This window comes from Alternaria rosae, assembly GCF_020736505.1.
Source record: "Alternaria rosae strain MPI-PUGE-AT-0040 chromosome Unknown BKA58scaffold_10, whole genome shotgun sequence".
Taxonomy (NCBI): domain Eukaryota; kingdom Fungi; phylum Ascomycota; class Dothideomycetes; order Pleosporales; family Pleosporaceae; genus Alternaria; species Alternaria rosae.
Window position 1 is genome coordinate 147,129 of NW_025763579.1, and position 18,322 is coordinate 165,450.

The 18,322-nt window shown below is 52.4% G+C and overlaps 4 protein-coding genes across 4 annotated transcripts; 3 read left to right on the plus strand and 1 right to left on the minus strand.

Moving 5' to 3' along the window:
• Positions 1-756: 756 nt before the first annotated feature.
• BKA58DRAFT_324191 (uncharacterized protein) lies at positions 757-2,697 on the plus strand (the record flags this gene model as incomplete). Its single annotated transcript, XM_046167952.1, has 4 exons — positions 757-862; positions 918-1,113; positions 1,167-1,373; positions 1,425-2,697. The coding sequence occupies 4 exons, from the start codon at positions 757-759 to the stop codon at positions 2,695-2,697; spliced, it is 1,782 nt and encodes a 593-aa protein (XP_046021092.1).
• A 543-nt stretch (positions 2,698-3,240) lies between these two features.
• On the plus strand, positions 3,241-8,206 carry BKA58DRAFT_367641 (uncharacterized protein). The gene is made up of 3 exons (XM_046168919.1): positions 3,241-3,599; positions 3,653-3,905; positions 3,962-8,206. The coding sequence occupies exons 1-3, from the start codon at positions 3,519-3,521 to the stop codon at positions 7,849-7,851; spliced, it is 4,224 nt and encodes a 1,407-aa protein (XP_046021093.1). The 5' UTR covers positions 3,241-3,518; the 3' UTR covers positions 7,852-8,206.
• A 4,020-nt stretch (positions 8,207-12,226) lies between these two features.
• On the minus strand, positions 12,227-13,688 carry BKA58DRAFT_324100 (Zn-II 2Cys6 regulatory protein; the record flags this gene model as incomplete). Its single annotated transcript, XM_046167945.1, has 3 exons — positions 12,227-13,403; positions 13,453-13,532; positions 13,587-13,688. The coding sequence occupies 3 exons, from the start codon at positions 13,686-13,688 to the stop codon at positions 12,227-12,229; spliced, it is 1,359 nt and encodes a 452-aa protein (XP_046021094.1).
• Positions 13,689-16,635: 2,947 nt separating this feature from the next.
• BKA58DRAFT_37738 (arsenical-resistance protein) lies at positions 16,636-18,206 on the plus strand. The gene is made up of 3 exons (XM_046169612.1): positions 16,636-17,277; positions 17,329-17,415; positions 17,467-18,206. The coding sequence occupies exons 1-3, from the start codon at positions 16,867-16,869 to the stop codon at positions 18,124-18,126; spliced, it is 1,158 nt and encodes a 385-aa protein (XP_046021095.1). The 5' UTR covers positions 16,636-16,866; the 3' UTR covers positions 18,127-18,206.
• The last annotated feature ends 116 nt before the right edge of the window (positions 18,207-18,322 follow it).

Here is an 18,322-nt window from a genome sequence, read left to right on the forward strand (position 1 = left end):
ACGTCTTCAATTGAGAAGCGCCGCAATAAGTTCTGATTCGATTGCAGATTCGATGCTTACCGGACATACTGCAAGTACTGCGACGCGAGATCTGTTGGTACGCAGCTAAATTAGTCGAGCGTTTAGATCGCACCGGCTTGGCTAGACGAGGCGCAATGCTACACGCATAAGCAGCATACCGGACATGAGGCCGAGTGCAGCGTTTCGCTGCGGCAGTTCTGCCAGCCTCGCCAACATCGACAACGTGGCAATCACAAGATTCAGGTTCCTGAGTGGTTTCCATCGTGGCGAAAAGAATAAGCCATAGCAGCACCGTTGTCTTGGCGAGCAGTCTACCAGGCCCCCAAGATTACCCGGGTGAATAGGATCGCCGCAAAGACGCCAACTCATTTGTGTTTCCCAGCGGCCCGGTACCGACGATGGGTTCTAGTGCGAGTTAATCACCTCTTGTGGCTCTACTCCCGCTGTTGAGTGCGGCTTGTATTTCCAGGTACCCTGGGTCTGGAAGACGGCAGCAGACTAGCAGTACTACTTCTTGCGCTTTGCTAGTATTAGGCCAATCTCAGGGTAGAAGAGTATGCTGCAGGGCGTACCGTGTTGCTAATGGCAGAGGCTAGAGCTTCTCCAGGACGATGCGCTAGGCTACGTAGGGAACTGCGAGGCGTTTGCAGCCATGGTCGAGATAAATAGACGGGAAGCCCACAGGTACCTTGCGGCCAGTTGATCGAATCTGTGAACTCATCCCCTTTCGTCAATATGGGTCGCTTCTCACTATTCGCTCCTCTCTTGCTGGCGACCAACGGTGTCTTGGGCGCCAAATGGATCGGCGAGGTCAAGAAGGTGGATGGCGTTGACTATCAGTGTAAGCAACGTCTCCTCTTCGATTCTCGGGAATGTGTGCTGATAACTAGAATCAGGCAAATGCTACTCCGACAACTCTTGCTGGCCAACCAACAAAGACTGGTCGAAGCTCAACCAGACCGTCTCTGGCGCACTGCAGCTCGCCATACCACCCGGCGCTGTTTGCTACAAGGACTTCGGAAATGGAACTAGCGTTTACGATGCTGCGAAGTGCGCGGATACTCAAGCCAATTGGGCTAACGAGCAATGGCTGTATGAATGACCTCCTTGAGAAAACACACGCGTCGATGCTAACGCAATGCCAGAACCGATCATCCCATCGCCGAACTCTGGCCTTTCAAGACGAACAACACCTGCATGCCAACCGACGACCCATCGGGTAGCTGCACACAAGGCATGTACGGGAAGTACGTCATCATGGCAACCACAAGGGAGCAGATCAAAGCTGGTGTGGACTTTGCACGAGAGCGCAACCTTCGTTTGATCATCCGCAATACTGGTCACGACTTCATGTAAGACAATCTTCTGCGTCTTAGAGCACGACGAGACTGACGAAAACGCAGGGGACGTTCGACCGGATACGGTTCGCTCATCATCAACACCCACAGCTTCAGAGATGTCAAGTTCCTGAAGAAGTACACTGGACCCGGTGACTGGAAGGGCACTGCCGCTATCGTTGGTGCTGGTGTTCAGGGCCGCGAGTTGTTCCGACAGTGCTTTGACCAGAGCCCCAAGGTGGTCATCGTGGGTGGAGAGTGCCCAACCGTTGGCTGGGGTGGCGGCTACATCCAAGGAGGTGGACACGGCCCACTCACAGGAATCTACGGTATGGGCGCTGACAACGTCCTCTCGTTCGACGCCATCACCGCCGAGGGCAAATACGTAACTGCCAACGCGAAAGAAAATTCCGACCTCTTCTGGGCTCTCAAGGGAGGCGGCCCTAGCTCCTTCGCCGTCGTCGTCGCCATCACCGTCAAGACCTTCCCAGAAGTCCCCACCGCCGGCACAATCCTCAACATCAACTCGACCCACACCAACGACACCGAGCTCTTCGCCAAGGGCGTGCACATCTTCCACAACCTAGCCAACCACTACAGCGAGCATGGCATGTTTGTGTACTTCGAGGTTGGCCCTGGCCCGCAACGCCTCCACATCGCGCCCTTTGTCGGCCCCAAGATGAACAAAGAACAATTGGAAAAGGTCATGGCCCCCCTATACGAGCAGCTCGACGCCGCAAAAGTCCCCTACGACACCCACACAAAGGCTTTCCCCACATTCTTCGAATTTTACATCGACATGTTCGAAGACGAGCCGCCGAACCAGCAATCCATTGTCGGCGGCCGCCTCTTCACTCAAGCCGATATCAGCACCCACGGCGACGAAATCGCAGATGCACTCATCTACGCCGCGATGCCTGAGCCCACTCAACTCGGTTTCAACGTTGGTCACATCGTCAACCCCGGTCGTGCGTATCCTAAAGTCGACAATGCGATTCATCCTAAGTGGCGCAACGCTAGTAGTTTCGTTATTACGAATGTAATCATGCAGGGTAATGAGCCGTGGGAGGTCAAGAAGGAGCGCGAAAACTTCAACACCAATGTCCTTGGTAAGAGGCTGAGGGACGTTTCGCCTAACGGTGCTAGCTATGTCAACGAAGGCGACCTCAACGAACCCAACTGGCAAGAAGCCTATTGGGGAAGTAATTACGCTAGATTGTTGAAGATACGCCAGAAGTGGGATCCTGAGGGTGTTTTCTTTACGGAGACGACGCCTGGTACGGAGAACTGGAGTGTGTTGGATTATGGGACAAAGCTTTGTAGGAAGTCTACCAAGTAGATGGGTGTGTTCTTTCTTCTTTCTATAGATCAATCTTGTTCGATATACAAGACTTTATCGCTCACCTTGAAAACGCGATGATACGCACTCAGTTGCTTGTCGTTGTGCAAGCGTTACGTGACAGGTTCGTGAAACCGCCCTCCCATGGGATGGAAGATGAGAGATGACACACGAGGATCTACCCAGGCAATGCCTGTCGTATAGTAGTGCTTATAAATGATCGCCTTCGGTCGCTTTATCCTGTCCACAGTGGGCGTACCGTGTATGGCCACATTTCAGCCACAGCTGTGGCGCAAGGGCGGCGATGACGCGCTCTCAGATAGAAGGGAAAACATTCGCATAGCTGGAGATGCGACGAAAGCGCGTTTCGGAGTCTCCAACGCGTTCAACAGTGTTTCCTTAAGGTTTGGTGCCAACGTGGCGTGGTGAGACAAAGCTGGGGAAGGGCGGGAGCGATGACGAAAGAGTCGCGTCGAGCGCTAGCCGTGAGCAGCTAGCAGTAATCACCATCACAAGCCAATGGATCTGGCGACGCTGGTATCAGCCATCATCCCAATTGTTTGCGAACCTTCTGCTATCGACCGCCTGTTTGTGTGCTAGCCTCGCCGCTCGCATCACTTCCGCTCCTTGCGCAACCACCGTAAACACCACCGCCGCTGCGCCAACGCCGTCGCCATCCATCGCATTCCGAATCATCGCACCAGGCTCCTATTCACGACCACAGCCCTCCTGAAGCCTATACTTAATCGCGCGCCTAATTCGCCAAGTCACATGCTCCGCGCATGCCGAAATACCCCCAGAGCATCGTTAATGTCGATTGAATGCCTCCCGTGCTGAATCCCTTCTTACGGGCCTTCTTCCGTAGTGCACTCCCCAGCCAGTGCCAGCCAGCCCAGCACCACGTACGAGACCCGCGAATACAGGGGAAGCGCAGATACTGACACTTTCAACATAGGTCCTCCTCGTCCCGACCACCGAAGTCCTCCTTACATCGCGCGACAAGGAATCAAATACCTCGTACATCGACCTCAGCGGCTCCGAAGACTTCCTCGCAAGCCATGTGCTGCGCGTACCGGGCGGAGTGGGGCCGAACAATCATGTCAAGGACTCTGGTAGTTTCAGGGAGACGCGGGGGAAGGCGAAGCAGTTCACAACCGCAAATGGTCGGACGGTGATAGTCAAGGATGCCTTCATCTACAGCAACAAAGGTGCGTAGATATGGGTCGCAGTAAGGATTGTTTTCTGGATGCTAATCAGGACACAGGCTTCAAGACACTCAACCAAGCGCAGCTCTTGAGCGATACCATTTTCTACCCCGACTCCTTCGATGCGCAGCCTTGGCTCGTATACTTTATCTCGCGTCCCCTCATAGGCACCTTCGATGCGAACCCCATAATACCGGCGACACTAGAACCGCGACAAGATGTGGGACCAGTTGCAGGACCGTCAGGCGCAGCGGGCCCACCTGGAGCCGCCAGCTCGTCGATGCCGCGGAAGAAGGAGGTCAAGTCGTTCAGCGACCTGTTGAATCATTTCCCTATGATCGCTCGGCAGATGCAACCGGGTTTGGAGAGACTGTTCAAGGAGTTTGGCAAGGAGCTAGAAAAGCCCTTGCCGGCGACACCATCACAGAGATCGCGGCGCTCATCGATGAGTTCACGGAGAAGAGGATCCGTATCCTCAGCAGAGACAACGCCTTTGTCCTTGCATAGCAGCATGTCCCACGGCCCGAACGGCTTTGTGTCGAATCTGGAAATCAGCGACGAGGAGGACCAGATGCGGAGATCGTTAGAGACGGCAGTTACAGCGGCTATTGACCTATTCCAGATGGTAGACAAACAGCAACTGTCATTACTGGGTGCGACAACCGACTTGACCGGCCCAATCGTCGAGCGCATGATTGAGCGATATATCGCCGAGCAGGTACACCATACAATCCTCTTCCCACGGATACAAGAGATACGGCTTCTAGAAGACAAGGATCTCGAGCGCCGCACGCGGCAAATGGTGGACATCGATATATCGCAAGTTGGAATCGACATTGGCCATGGTCGCAAGGGCAAGCAAGAGCTAGCCATCCGGCTTTCGAAGGCTGTCGATATGTTCAAGAAGATGGGTGTAGCAGGCAGTCCACAAGAGATGCTGGAGATACTTTTGGGAGTGCAGAAGCACATCACAATGCCGGATGAATCGCAGGCGAGGACTATGACAAACGGAGAGCAAATGTCGGAGAAGCAGGATCATCTCCTCACCATCAACGCGGATACCCTTGTTTCATTGCTGCTCATAGTAGTGATAAGGGCGCCAGTACGACATCTGCAGGCGCGACTTTCCTACATGCGGCACTTCATCTTCATCGATGATGTCGAGAGTGGAGAGATGGGCTACGCACTCAGCACGTTTGAGGCTGTCCTCTCATACCTCACTACAGATTCGGGCGGCCTGCGAAGAGCGAGTCGGCGAAATAGGGCGTTGTGGCAGGCCACGAAATCTGGTGATCTTGCGACAATGCAAGGTATACTGGAACCCGATAGATCCTTCAACGCAGATGTCGACAGCTTCTCAGATGGAAGCCAAACCCCACCGAGATACCGCCCAGTCAGATTTGCTGCAAGTTTATCTGATTTACACTCTGTAGCCGGCACGACCTTGAACGGTGACGACGAATTCTCGATGCGACCGCGAAGCCCATCTCGCGGAAATAGTGCGCATGAAGATGGCCCTTTGGCGCATATTTTCCCCTTCCAGCGCGCTCAAACGCCACCACTACCTGGTAGACCGAAGATGAAGAAGAAGGTCTCTATTACGGACACTAGGAGCATGTCAAGTGGCTCGGCACGATCATACCATTCGCGCACAACCCTTGACTCCCGCGTCAGCGCCATCGAGGGCGATGTTTCGATAGAGAAGCTCACCATGACACAAGGACCCGATGGCGAGTCAGTACTTATGATGGCGATTGAGAATAGGCAGGACAAGGCCCTGCAATATCTACTCAGTCTCACCGAGTATTATACCCCTTCCCTTGTCTTCGAGGACTACAACAATGAAGGCACCAATCTGTTGAGTGCAGCAATCCAATTAGGCCACGCCAGAACGACGGACACGATCCTCAACTACATTCTGGACAACAGTCCGAGCCCCCAGGCACTGCAAGAATATCTCTCAAAACCAGACGCGAAGGGTAGATGCGTAGCACATTATCTCTTCAATCAGCCTCGACTCATCGACCGCATTGGACATCTTCTTCCTTGGCGGCTGAAGGATAAGAACGGTCAGACGCCAGTGTTCGCTTTATGTAGATCGTACGATCACGATGAGTACCACGACATGGTCGACAAGGCACTACTTGCTGCAACGCAAGATCAGGATGATGGACAACCACTACATCTTGATGAGCACGTTGACAACAAGGGCAATAGTCTGCTTCACATCATCACTGACCCTCAGCTAGCCGCAAAGCTGCTGTATCGCTGTGATTCGGACGCCAACGCGACCAACGATCGACAGTTTACACCACTCATGGTCGCTAGTAAATACGGTCGAACAGATATGGTACGGGTGCTCTTCCAAGATCCAAGAGTAGACCTTTCTTACAGGGACGCTCGTGGTCTCACTGCTGTAGAGCTCGCTAAGGACGACGACGTTCGGAACCGTATCGATGACCTGGTGCTCTTGTCGAACGAAGCTGGTCCGGACGGCCGTACGACTACTGTTGTTCGGTCTTTCTTCGTCGAGGACGGAACAGTACGCCTTGTGCTGAAGTCTGGAGCGCCAAACGATAACAAGACTATCACCGTCACGACATGTCGGAGGTCATCACAGGATTTCGAGAACCTTGCAAAATGGCTTGCACAGGAACATCCTGCTTCATGGCTACCCGCTATTCAGAATCTAGCATCGCCTTATCTGATACCCTCAAGACCATCGCGGTCGATCTTACGCGACATGCAGCTCCGACTCGACGCCTTCCTCAAAATACTCCTCCGCCACCCCACATTCTCCACCCACGAAATGGTGTGGGAATTCTTCCTCGTCCCCGACATCGACTCCTCGATGCTCGCGGAGCGCTCAGCCCGCAAAGCCGAACTACGCGTCGAGCGCCTCCGCGAAGAGTACGCCCCCATCTACGACGTCCGCGAAGTCGAACTTTTCGTCCAACACATGCGAGAAAACGTCCGCGCCCTGCATCACGCCTCACGCTCCGTCCTACGGCGCGCAAACAAAGTCCGCTCCGCATCCTCGGACCTCAACGACGCCGCTAAAATCGCAAACACAGCTCTCCACTCCCTTACTTTCCTCCCGGCCAAACATCTCAAAGCGCTAGATCGGTATACACAAACGCTGAAGCAGAGTGATGCAAGCCCCATGTCCGGTTTCTACTACTCTATGCATGCAATATCCAGCACAACAACCGCCATCCTGACCGCCCTCTCCCGCCCCTCAACACTCATAACCTCCATGTCCACCACACAGAAAGCGATAGACCGGCACAACCTGTCAGTCCGCCGCTCAGACCGCTGGCCCCTTGGTCTTCTCGACGACGCGCGTAGTCGCGTGCAGCGTGACGCCCAAGATAAAATGGACAAGAGTAAAATCGAACTGGAGGATTTGGGCAGGGAATTGCGGTATACACAACAGGTTGTAGCACAGGAGTTGGCGAGTTGGCAGGAGAATAGGGTGGAGACGGGACGGGTGGCGTTGCGCGATTTGGCAAGAAGGATGTGTGTTGTTGAGCGGGCAAGGCTGGAGAGTATGAAGAGGGCTGTGAGAGAGTTGGGGATTGGAGTGCCGCCTAAACCCGCATTCACATCTAGTCATACTGGGGAGTTCGCGAATGGCGGTATGGTTAACGGTATGGTTAACGGTATGGTCAACGGTATAAACGCCCCACATACACCGTTGCCTATGGACCTTTCAGACCCGCTAGTTGCGCAAAGCAGACTGGACGATATTACGGATGAAGACATTGAGGAGGGACCTGGTGGCGTGGAAGATGTAGAACGCGAGGGTGTTGTGCTGTCGAACGGGGAAGTTGCGGCGGAAGAAGTGCCACCTGCTGATGAGTTGGATTTGGAAGTCGATGGAGGGTTTAAGCCCACGGGAGCTGGGGGTATGAATGTGGGTGTCAACGGTGGGAAAAATGTGGTTTGAGAGATGGGGGGTGGAGTGTGTATCTGATTCGACTTTCTACTTCGCTTTCTCCTTCTACTGCTTCACTTTCAAACGCGTTTCCTTTTGGCTTAGACGGGTGGATGTCATGATCGCGTGACGTGAACGGGTACACGGGGGCTCAGCGATGGCGTTTATCTAATGGAAAGCGATGAAATGGGTATTAGAGAGAGATAATAGTAATAGCTAGTCTCGTATTCATGTTTCTTTCTACAACCCATCTTGGAGCATCGTATGACTGTCTCCACCTCCTATGCTCTTCTGGTCTCCTCTGCTCCCCTTCCTGAAAGAGCTTGCATCGTCCACTTCCTTGCCATCTCATTGACCTAGACCCGTCCTTGCGCTTCTGTAGCTACCCAGAGCCCCTTTCTCAATATAGACCTGAGCTCTGTCGTATTTGCCCCCAGATATCCGTTGTCTTGACCGACGTGCCGCGTTAGGAAGATCGGGGCAGGGGTGTGGCAGGTTACATCAGTGACATACTACTGTTGTTTTGCGAGTGTGTGCTACATTGGGACGTGAAATCCGCGGAAGTATCATCCATGATACCCTCCAGCATTGGGGGCTGCGTAGATGTATGTAGACCCTGAAGTAGTCTGGGCTATTTCCACGGAAGCATTGGCAGTATTGGTGGCTTGACGATCAAGCCGCCGGTGTAGTCTGTTGCAAGCCAAAGCATTTGTTCTCCAAAAGGAAAGCCGGTATGGCATCGGTTACCGTGGTCGCGGTATCCCGATTCATCCTGTACGTCGAGTGTCGCGTAGTCGAAAAAAAGCGTGGGTCTGCAACATGCAGCCCTTCTCATTCCAAATACTCGGGTGGAGTGGGGGTACTTCGTAGGATTTGCCGCGGTGTTTGTAGCGGGAATCTGGTAGGTAGATGACTGTTGATGTTACACTGCCGTGCTGAAGTCTCTGTCTGGATGAAAAGTGGGGGGTGTCGAGTGCGTGTTCAGTGATATTTTCTGGTATACCTGTGGTTGATCAGTACGGTCGCTAGGATCGGACATTGTAGACTAGACCCTGCTAGTAGTGCGTCATGCACCTTAGTGGCACCCAATGTACTGGCATCAGGTCGATACCACTTCTGTCATTCCAGCCCACCCATCTTGTCGGGCTAGATGACATCCTTCACTTCACTCGTCGGGACAATCTGAAATCACGCCTCAAGCGTACATGATGTCTACCCAATGAGCGACATAATCGAAGTAAGTCTCTGCATCAAAACCACGCAGTTCTCAAGCATATGCACAGTATATGTCCAGGCATATACGACGGTGGCGTAGATGATGTAGACCCTAGGGTATGAATCCTTGTAGAACCCGAGCCTATAGTGGATAGCCCATCCCATGCCGAGCGCGAAGTGCAAATATGCTCAAGGTAGGGATGCTATGTTGTGTAAATATGGCGACCTTCTAGAAGCTTTGATGGAAGCTGCGATACTGTGGGATGAAGGGTCTGTGTTGGACGTTTATGGCTTGCAGATACTGTAAGGAGATGTACCAAGTGCATGAGCTGAATACCGGTGATTTGGAATACACTGGAAGCGTGGCGAATGTGAATTGTGAAGTAGTGATGGGATGTTTTCAGGAATGAACAGGCAAAAGGCGTGCATGTTGGACTCGACAACCCGCGCCAGTATCAAAACAATTGAGGCATGAAGAAGAGACCGGTACCTTTTTAGGATATCGTCACGTGCTAGTTACCGCTAACCTGAAGTTAGAGAACGGAGGTGGCAGCAGATAGCTATTTTTCGATTGGCGTTATCAGTGCGTCACCTGAGATGAAGTATGTAGCCCGTTCTGCGGCCACTTGATCAGTAGCACCATCAGTCTCCAGTGTTTTCAGTGCTTTCGCCAGCTAATTACCTGCCACATCTGAAGTTGTTTGTTGTTGGCATCGTCGATACCGGAGGAGACGAAGATGCGAGCAACTCTGCTACGCTGATTGGTGTTACGACAAGTAGTGGCGCCGAGAACCGTGCGCTTATGTAACCTTGGAGACAGGCTGCTCCCTTGTAACGATCTTGCCCTGCCTTCCGCTCACCGATACCCTGTCTGAACATTGTACCGGCTTTTCGCGCCACCAGTGCACGAGCAGCCATATGGCTCAAATTGCGGTGACTTGAGTGTGACTTCACACGCACGACTGGCGAAAGTGTGTCTTTGAGTAGTCTTACATGTAAAGGTGCCAAGATTAGAATCATTAGACGAGCGATAGGCGTTCTGGTTTAGCGAAGTGGATAGTGTACTCATGTGGTGCGCAAGTCAAGCCTTCATGCAGAGTGATAACAGAGTGCCGAATGAGAGATGTTATCGAGACGGGGTCATCAGAATATCTGCCTTCCTCCGTGCCATCAACACCTGAGATGGGAACTTTGGGGTCGTTAGCACAGTATCGATATTTGCTTAGCCACTTTTCTAGGTTTGATTGTGTTAATTGACCCAATTCAAGCCTGGCTCATCATATCGTGTGGGTACAGAACCCATCTATAGCACCGTTGGTTCGCCATCCTTCCCGCCATGCCGACATCCTACACATGCAGTTAATCTAACTAGGCCAATGAGCGCCCAAGAAGAACGCCTTGCCCAGCTAGTTGTGGTAAGACTAGCCTTTCTCACATACCGAAGAAGGCAGTGTTCGCACTGCTTTGGGGCGGTTAAGAAAGTGGAGTGGGGTGCCGGTATAATGGTCGGCGGAGGCTGAGGTGAGAGTGAATGTAAAGTGAGCGACGCGTCATGATGTTTCCTCGTCGTAGAGCCGATAGCGTGATGTATCATGTAATCTAATGTTAGGCGCCCTTTCCTGTCGGTAGATGTGCGCGTGGCTATGCGCGCACGCGGCGGCATCGGCCCGCCGCGACTGTCCCGCACCGTTCACAATCGGCCCGCAAAAGCTTGCCCACACGCTCCACTCACCCACCAAAGCGCTTCCAGATCGCAATGGCGCATCTTCTGGGCTATCGTTGCTTCAAACGCTAATCATTGCCCACAAGCAAGATGGGGAGTTGAACAGCTGATCTGCCTCAGCACTAGATCGCCCTGCAAATGTGTCAGCGCTACACCCTACCCGGGTACTGTACAGGAACGGCCCCGCTAATCCTTGCTATCCTACGATCCCCACACTTCCACACTTCCCCGCCTTCCCTATTGGCGAAAGCATGTGAGTATCCAGTAAGGCTATGTTCGGCTATGATTAGTGTGCGTATGTGGCGCGTAAACTCCCACGCATCCTGCAGAAGCTGTAGTTGGGTGCGGGTGTTCGGCGAGACATAATGATGTTCGGCGAGGAGCGCGGACAGGATCTGTTTGTGGCATGTGTTGGCATGTAGCGAGACCGCAGTGAGGAGGGTCTAGTGGTAACTGGTTAAAAAAGGCGGGAGGTAAATTTGTCGAGATGATGGTGATAGCTGTTCGGTATCAGGGCGATCGACTGGCTGATATGACAAGTCTCAGAACTTACTCTCCAGCCATCATAACGCACGTTCGCAACGTGGGCTACCCATCGCCAATCGCATCTTCGGCGAATTGACCTCCATAACTATGACTGCCCATCATTCCCTCGATCGTCCTCTATTTCGATCTGGCGAAGTACGAGCGGAAACGTACCTTGTCGTTACAAGCGCCTGGCCCAGTAATTCACAAACCCGGGCAGTCAGCATAACCTGTTTTGATCCCACGCGCATACTTGAAGGCGGGCCCGGCCTATGGGTAAAGTTCTCGCAAGCGACATGCAACCAGTCTGGCCGATTACTGGACGTTGGGGGCGTTTTGCTACCAATGGCATGCGCACAATAGCGGTAATGCTACATTGCGGCACATTTTGCTGCAGTTGTAGCACTCAAGCGTACAGTCTTGTGAGGGATTCTCCGCGCGAGATTGGGCTCGAAAATCCGGCCTGGCTTTGGACTCTGTGCTCCGGTAACGGAGGCAAGCTCGCAGTGGTGTAGTTCTTGGACGCTGCATTGTGAGGAAAACTCATGCTGGGTAAAGAACAGTTGATTCAGGTATCAAGAAGCAAGATGTAGAAACAAGGTAGCCCGAAATGGGTATACATAACGAAGTCGGCTTGGTCGTACTTCTCTGTATCGGATATGAAGATACGGTCCATGATAATTAATATATTACAAGTGCACCAATGAGATGCGGTGACGATAGATTACAACTTGCTACGTTGTATCGTCTGAGGTCGATCTGTGATTCGGCAGTGGTTGTGGAATGAGCGGGCGGAAGTGAACGAAACATGCTTGAAGATGATGCAGCTAGAGGAAGGTGTGCGTCGATCGCACCCACTGAAGCGGCAGTATAGTGCAGCTTTAGAGAAGGAAAGAAAGCTCATCAAGGGCGAGGGAACAAAAGCTACACTGTGTTGACACGCAGATGGCTCTGTGTTCGTGATGCCATCTCACGCTTGACGTTCTTGGGAGCGACCGACATGGTTATCTTGAAAGTATCGCGGACGCGAGTTCGAAGCGAAGCCTCCATAGCCACATACACACTGCAGTCAATGCCTGTCTCGGCTGTGTTGGCAACGCTGCAGTAGCGCTCGGAGAACTTGTCGACAAGCTTCTCAATTCTGCAGAGCTCGGCGAGGATAAGGTTGGTTTGATAGACCTCCTCGTGCTCAGAGTCCAAGGCACCGCGCAAATTTTGCTGATGCGACAGGACTTTCATGTACGTTCCGATGGAATAGCTATCGCCTTGCTGATCGTCACCTGCCATTGCTTGATACCAGGAAAGTATCTTCATAATAGCCAGGTTGACTGTAGCTGAGAAGTGGGGGTTCGATGAGCAACCACAGCTCAAGAGTGTGTAAAGGTTGTCAACGGCGGCTATGTTGGTTGGAAGTACAGACCCTGAAGTCGGGAGACTGTTGAGCGAATTGAAGTCACCAGCAGTAGACTGGTTCTCAGGTGGGACATACAAGCTGCAAAGTATTTGGAACGCGAACTGGGTACAGTCATGCCTCAGAAATATGTTGGAATCTGGTGGTGTCGGTAAAGGCGCTGATGCCATGGGCGGTGGAGAAGCCATGATCTTTTCTTGCTGTGCATTATGCAAGACAGACATGCCAAGAAACTGATCGCTGATAGCTGCCGGAGTCTGAGTTCGCTCCGGCGATGTCACCATATCAGGCTGACTAGAAATGCTAGGCGACCGAACGTGAACGTGCCCATGGAAAGCCGTGGATAGCGGAGGATATTGTGGTACTGGAGCAAACATCTCTGTGTTGTTTGTATACAACATCTGTTCACCGTTTGGCCAAGCGTTGACGCGCGGATCGGCACCTTCGGAACCCACGGAAGAGTGACTACTACTGAATGTGTCACCGATGAATGCGTCTTGATAATGGTACTCTGGGGTACGGGGGCCGAAGTAGAAAGGGTCTATCGGTTCCGGAGAGCTTTCGTACTTATATAATGCAGTGCGTGGAAAATGATCCATTCTAGCTCCAAGAGGTACGTAGGAGCCCGCTGGTGAGATCTCGCGCATGATTGATCCGTCAATGTTCCTACTTTTGCGTGGCTTTCCAAGTCTGTAAAAGCGTAAGCTCGAATGCTGTAGTCGACACAAAGCTGACATACCTCATGGAGGGTGAGTAATTGCAACAGATACTCATGGTGCCGCACCGGTGACATATTGGTCTGACTTTGTCGCACTTGACCTTGCATCGGCGTTAGGAAGCGTTGCCAATTTGATGAAAGGGTAGATCGTGTACCTTAGCACGGGAGCAAGCGTCGCAGGAAGCTCTCATCTTGCGAGGCTTTTGTTCCCCATGCGAACCAGTCGATACGAAGGTGATTCCTGGTCCAGCGACCATGTCTTCGGTAGGAGGTGATTGTGACGGGCAAGGTGCGATAGCTTGAGTCGAAGGCTGGAACATTGTGTTATATGATGGTGTGACCGTGGGATGGAGTGCGGAAGTAGACATGAGGAAGCACATATTATATAGAATGATGGGCGATCAGATAGCTTCAGTCTGGACTAGGTTTGATGTAAGAACGATGGTGGCGGACCCACTCCATTACAGGCGTATCCGCGATGCAGGTGGCTGCTAGGCTAGGCGTTGAGCTGATGCTTGGCTCTGCATGAACAGGGAATGCTGCAACCATCGCGCCGGAAGTGCCTTGAATGGCAACATGGGGGCTGAAGGCTTACAGGCGAACATACATGCTTCATCGAGCCTAGCGTATGCCGGGCAGGCTGCCGACCACATGTGCGTGTCGTTGCTCGCCGATTCTGTTTGAAAAGTCCCCCCGAAGAACTTTGAACTGTGTGTGCACTAAGAGTTTTCCAGAGAAGCGTTTCGTGTGCGTTTTGTGGTAGTGGCTTCTCAATGATGAAGAAATCGCATGCTCAAAGCTATACCCTGTGCAAAGGTGGCTAACACAATGGATGCAGTGCCACACAGTCGGTATTTGATGAGGCTCGGTGACCTGAGGCTGCGGTCGCGAGAGAGTGAGTCGACCGCATTGGACAGATTGAACCTCCACGAGAGTCTTAGAAATTTTCCGCCTGTTCGGGAAGCTCTTCCTGTCTTACAGCAACATTGGGACAGGATCGCGGTGCCAGGCCTCCCAGACATGAACCCTTGCAAATCACCTACGGACTGTGTCTCCCTATGTGACTGATTCGACGGACGCGTGGGGTGTTCTAGCTGACCTACCTAGTTCGGCTTTGCTGCACGAAAAGAACGACGCTAATCGATTTTGTTACGGTGCAAACCAAGCCTCACATGCTTGATCTGGTGATGTGTTGGTAAGATACCCGATGTACAGGTACACAATAGCGTATTAAGCAGCGTTCGGCATATTGTAGAACTGGATCCACGTAGGACAGGTAGAACTCTATCCTCAAGCTGGCTGGATAGCGATGGACATAGCCTGAGATACCAGTTGCATGCTGCAGATAAACCAGGGCACTCTTTGACTGAACGTGCTCTTGAAAACCGTACGATCGTTAGATTCTTCGGTTCGCGCAGGTGTATTGGGAGGAGCTGTCTGGCCGACGCTGAGGTATAGCGGGCCGATCATCAACCAACACTCACCTGTGCACACCGCAGCTGCCTGTCTCGTGACACCTTGGTTTTCAGGCTACTGATCTTGTGCGACCACATTGTCGAGAAATAGTACTCAGCGAGGCGTCGCAGACCTGTGCTACTCCAGGCACGCTCAGCCTCGGGCATAATAAAAGAAAGCCAGGGCGTGAGCCACATTGTCGCGTCAAGGCTGCAGTATGGGCGATGCTGTAATAGTGGAGGCATCGATGACGCTCTAACGCGAAAAGCCACAAGTGGGAGGATGTGAACTACCCTGAAAATGGGGGGCCAGAGTCTGCATGACGACAGGCATGGAGCTGTGTTGGGGCGCAGACGTTGTTGAAAGTGTGTGAACTCCACCTGGCACCTGGGCAGGTTGGGGAACGGCACGCCACTAGGCGCCCGCGCTAGCGATCAAACTAGCCTAGGGTGCCGGGCATTAGCCGTCCCCATCGTTCTCTATCTCAATGGCAGATATGCGCCTCACGACCTGGAAGGCATCGCAATTTACAGTGCATCTTACCATATACGCACCACTCGCTCCGGCCCAGGACCACCTCCCAAGCATGCAAACCCGAGCTAGGTCGTCTAGCGCGGATACAAGGCGAACCCCGACTTCAACCTGCTTTGCATTCAACTGCATTCATACTGAAGGTTGAAACACGCACTACCTCTCTGAGTAGGCAGTTCACCCTGTACGATGACGGCACAATTCCGAGGCCAGAGCATGTCACTAAAGCGACCTGTAGTGCGGCTAAGAGCGCATGATCCCATTCAACACGACCGGCTGTCGAAATCCAGACCTCGTCCCGAACAAGGGCATGGGGAGACACTGGTATGAACAAAAGAGAGGCTCGAGATTGGGTTCTGTGGCGTCGAAATCGGAGAGCGAAGAAACCGACAGACTGACGATGATACTAACTGCAAACGTCTTGGGCCGAACACGTTCCATTCAATGCTACTGTTCACTGGCCTGTCGCTCGTCGGAGAGAATATTTCCCTGGTACCCATATTTTGGCATCATGTTTCATCATCCACTGCACGTACTCATTGCCCGCTGTTAGTCCTCCTTTCACGCCACCGACAAGTACGAAACTCTTCGACTGGTTGCCCCCCTGTTTTGTTCTGTGGTCGGCACATCAACCTGCGGCACGGGTACGCGTACCACATCCCTTCGGGGAAGTAGGATTTGACGAGCGTCGCTATTGCTTGAAACCTAAGTGCTGCCGAAAACGAAGGCACAGACTCCGTGTAAAACGGTTGATAGCGTCGCATATTGCGCGGCCCTATCCCGAATGGTCAGCTTCACAGACGAGGGATTTGAAAGAAAGTACAAGTCACGTCGTAATTGCTATGACGCAAGTGAGTAAAGATATAAATCCTGCTGGAAGATCCTTCGCTTTGCCTCGTCGAGTCCTGAACGTCGTCCCGGCGTATGGAGGCGGGCGTGCTTGGCACTGTATAGTCAGCGTGCCATGGTAAGATGGTGTCATCCATCCACCAGGTGGCCAATATTCAATCTTGGTGATTATTCGCAAATATTGCAAGTTTTCGTAGGATTTGAAAGCAATTGCGGACCTAGGGGCCCTTCCGTATGTTAGCGTCAAAATCTCCAGTAGGTCACTGGTCGACGATGATTGGCTCAACGACAGCTGGATTACCTTAAGCTTTACCTGACCTACGTCGTCCTTAGTATGTCACTGCTGAAACCTGATTGGCCTCGATATGATCCGTTCACCTTCGTAATCCACGACAATCAACGTAAAAGAAGAGAAAGCTAGGTTTGAAGCAGCATCAACACATTCTTCTTTTAGCAACTACTGCTTTGACCTTTAGAACACCCTCAATACTGACAGATCAGATCAGTCCATCTCGCATACACCTTATTAAGTCGTTCCATCAGCGCTACTCTCCATTCAAGAAATCGACGCAAAAACCGCATCCCGCCAGCACGAGGATCATGACCTCGTCGCCGAATCAAGGGCCGCCGCCTGATTCTACCAAGCCATTTACATCAGACAAAGGCACAGACCCAGAAAGTCTGCAGCTTCAAGAGCAAGCAGTACCGAACAACATCTCCGTCATAAAGGGACTGGGATGGCTGGACCGCTTCCTAGCTCTCTGGATCCTTCTCGCTATGGCAATCGGTATCCTTCTCGGAAACTTCGTCGAGGAAACTGGACCAGCACTTCAGAAGGGCAAGTTCGTAGGGGTATCCATCCCCATCGCTCTAGGCTTGCTCGTCATGATGTACCCTATCCTTTGCAAAGTGCGCTACGAAACTTTACATCGTCTATTCCGCACTCGGGCCCTCTGGGTACAGATTGCTTTTAGCATTGTCATGAACTGGATTGTCGCTCCGCTCCTCATGGTATGTATTCACCCAAACCGGCCTTGTATACGATTGGCTGACACATCCTAGCTGGGTCTTGCGTGGGCCTTCCTACCAGACAAGAGCGACTTACGGACAGGGCTAGTGTTAGTCGGGTTGGCCCGATGCATTGCCATGGTACGTTACCCGGCCCTCATTTTTTATTCGCTTACTTACACCTGCTTTCAGGTCCTCATCTGGAACGGGCTCGCCGGTGGCGACGACGAATACTGCGCGATCTTAGTAGCAGTCAACTCCATCCTCCAGATGATACTTTACGCTCCCCTCGCCATCCTCTTCATCAAGTTCATCAGCCGCGAAACCGGCACCGTCGCCGTATCGTACGAAACAGTGGCTACGAGCGTCGCTGTGTTCCTCGGTATACCCCTCGGCGCTGCCATCATCACACGACTTCTTCTTCGCAAGCTGGCAGGTGCGGAGTGGTACGAGAAAGTGTTCCTCAAGTGGCTTGCGCCATGGTCACTCATCGGTCTTCTGTACACCATCCTCGTCCTATTCGCCTCCCAAGGTCGACAGGTCGTTCACCAAATCGTCTCCGTTGTTCGAACCGCCGCACCACTGATCGTCTACTTCGTCGTAATTTTCTTCTTTACGCTCTTCGTGTGCAACAAGCTTGGGTATGGATACAAGTTGGGAGCGACCCAGAGCTTCACAGCTGCGAGCAATAACTTCGAGCTTGCAATAGCCGTGGCTGTGGCTACGTATGGCCCCAATAGCGATCAAGCACTCGCCGCTACCGTAGGACCTCTCATCGAAGTTCCTGTGTTGATTGGGTTGGTTTATTTGGTGAAATGGGTGGGTAAGAGGTGGGCTTGGAAGAAGGTTTAGTTTGTACTCTTTACGATCATGTCCATTAAACATACAACTCGTTTACCATTGAAACGGCATGTTGCGCTGCTCAGGAGGCTGGACGTAAAGATCAGAGGAATATGGGACTGATCTCTTCTGCGTCTTACCTAGGTACTTGCAACGCGAATTTACTCTCATCGCTTTTTACTTATGCTTGATAAGTTCCGCGAAGGTG

Bases quoted from the DNA above. Each gene is read 5' to 3' on its own strand.
- BKA58DRAFT_367641 (XM_046168919.1), top strand. From the start codon at position 3,519: ATGCCTCCCGTGCTGAATCCCTTCTTACGGGCCTTCTTCCGTAGTGCA. The intron at 3,600-3,652 runs GTACGAGACCCG...CTTTCAACATAG, and splicing joins GCCAGCCAGCCCAGCACCAC to GTCCTCCTCGTCCCGACCAC. The intron at 3,906-3,961 runs GTGCGTAGATAT...ATCAGGACACAG, and splicing joins CTTCATCTACAGCAACAAAG to GCTTCAAGACACTCAACCAA.
- BKA58DRAFT_37738 (XM_046169612.1), top strand. From the start codon at position 16,867: ATGACCTCGTCGCCGAATCAAGGGCCGCCGCCTGATTCTACCAAGCCA. The intron at 17,278-17,328 runs GTATGTATTCAC...GACACATCCTAG, and splicing joins TTGTCGCTCCGCTCCTCATG to CTGGGTCTTGCGTGGGCCTT. The intron at 17,416-17,466 runs GTACGTTACCCG...ACCTGCTTTCAG, and splicing joins TGGCCCGATGCATTGCCATG to GTCCTCATCTGGAACGGGCT.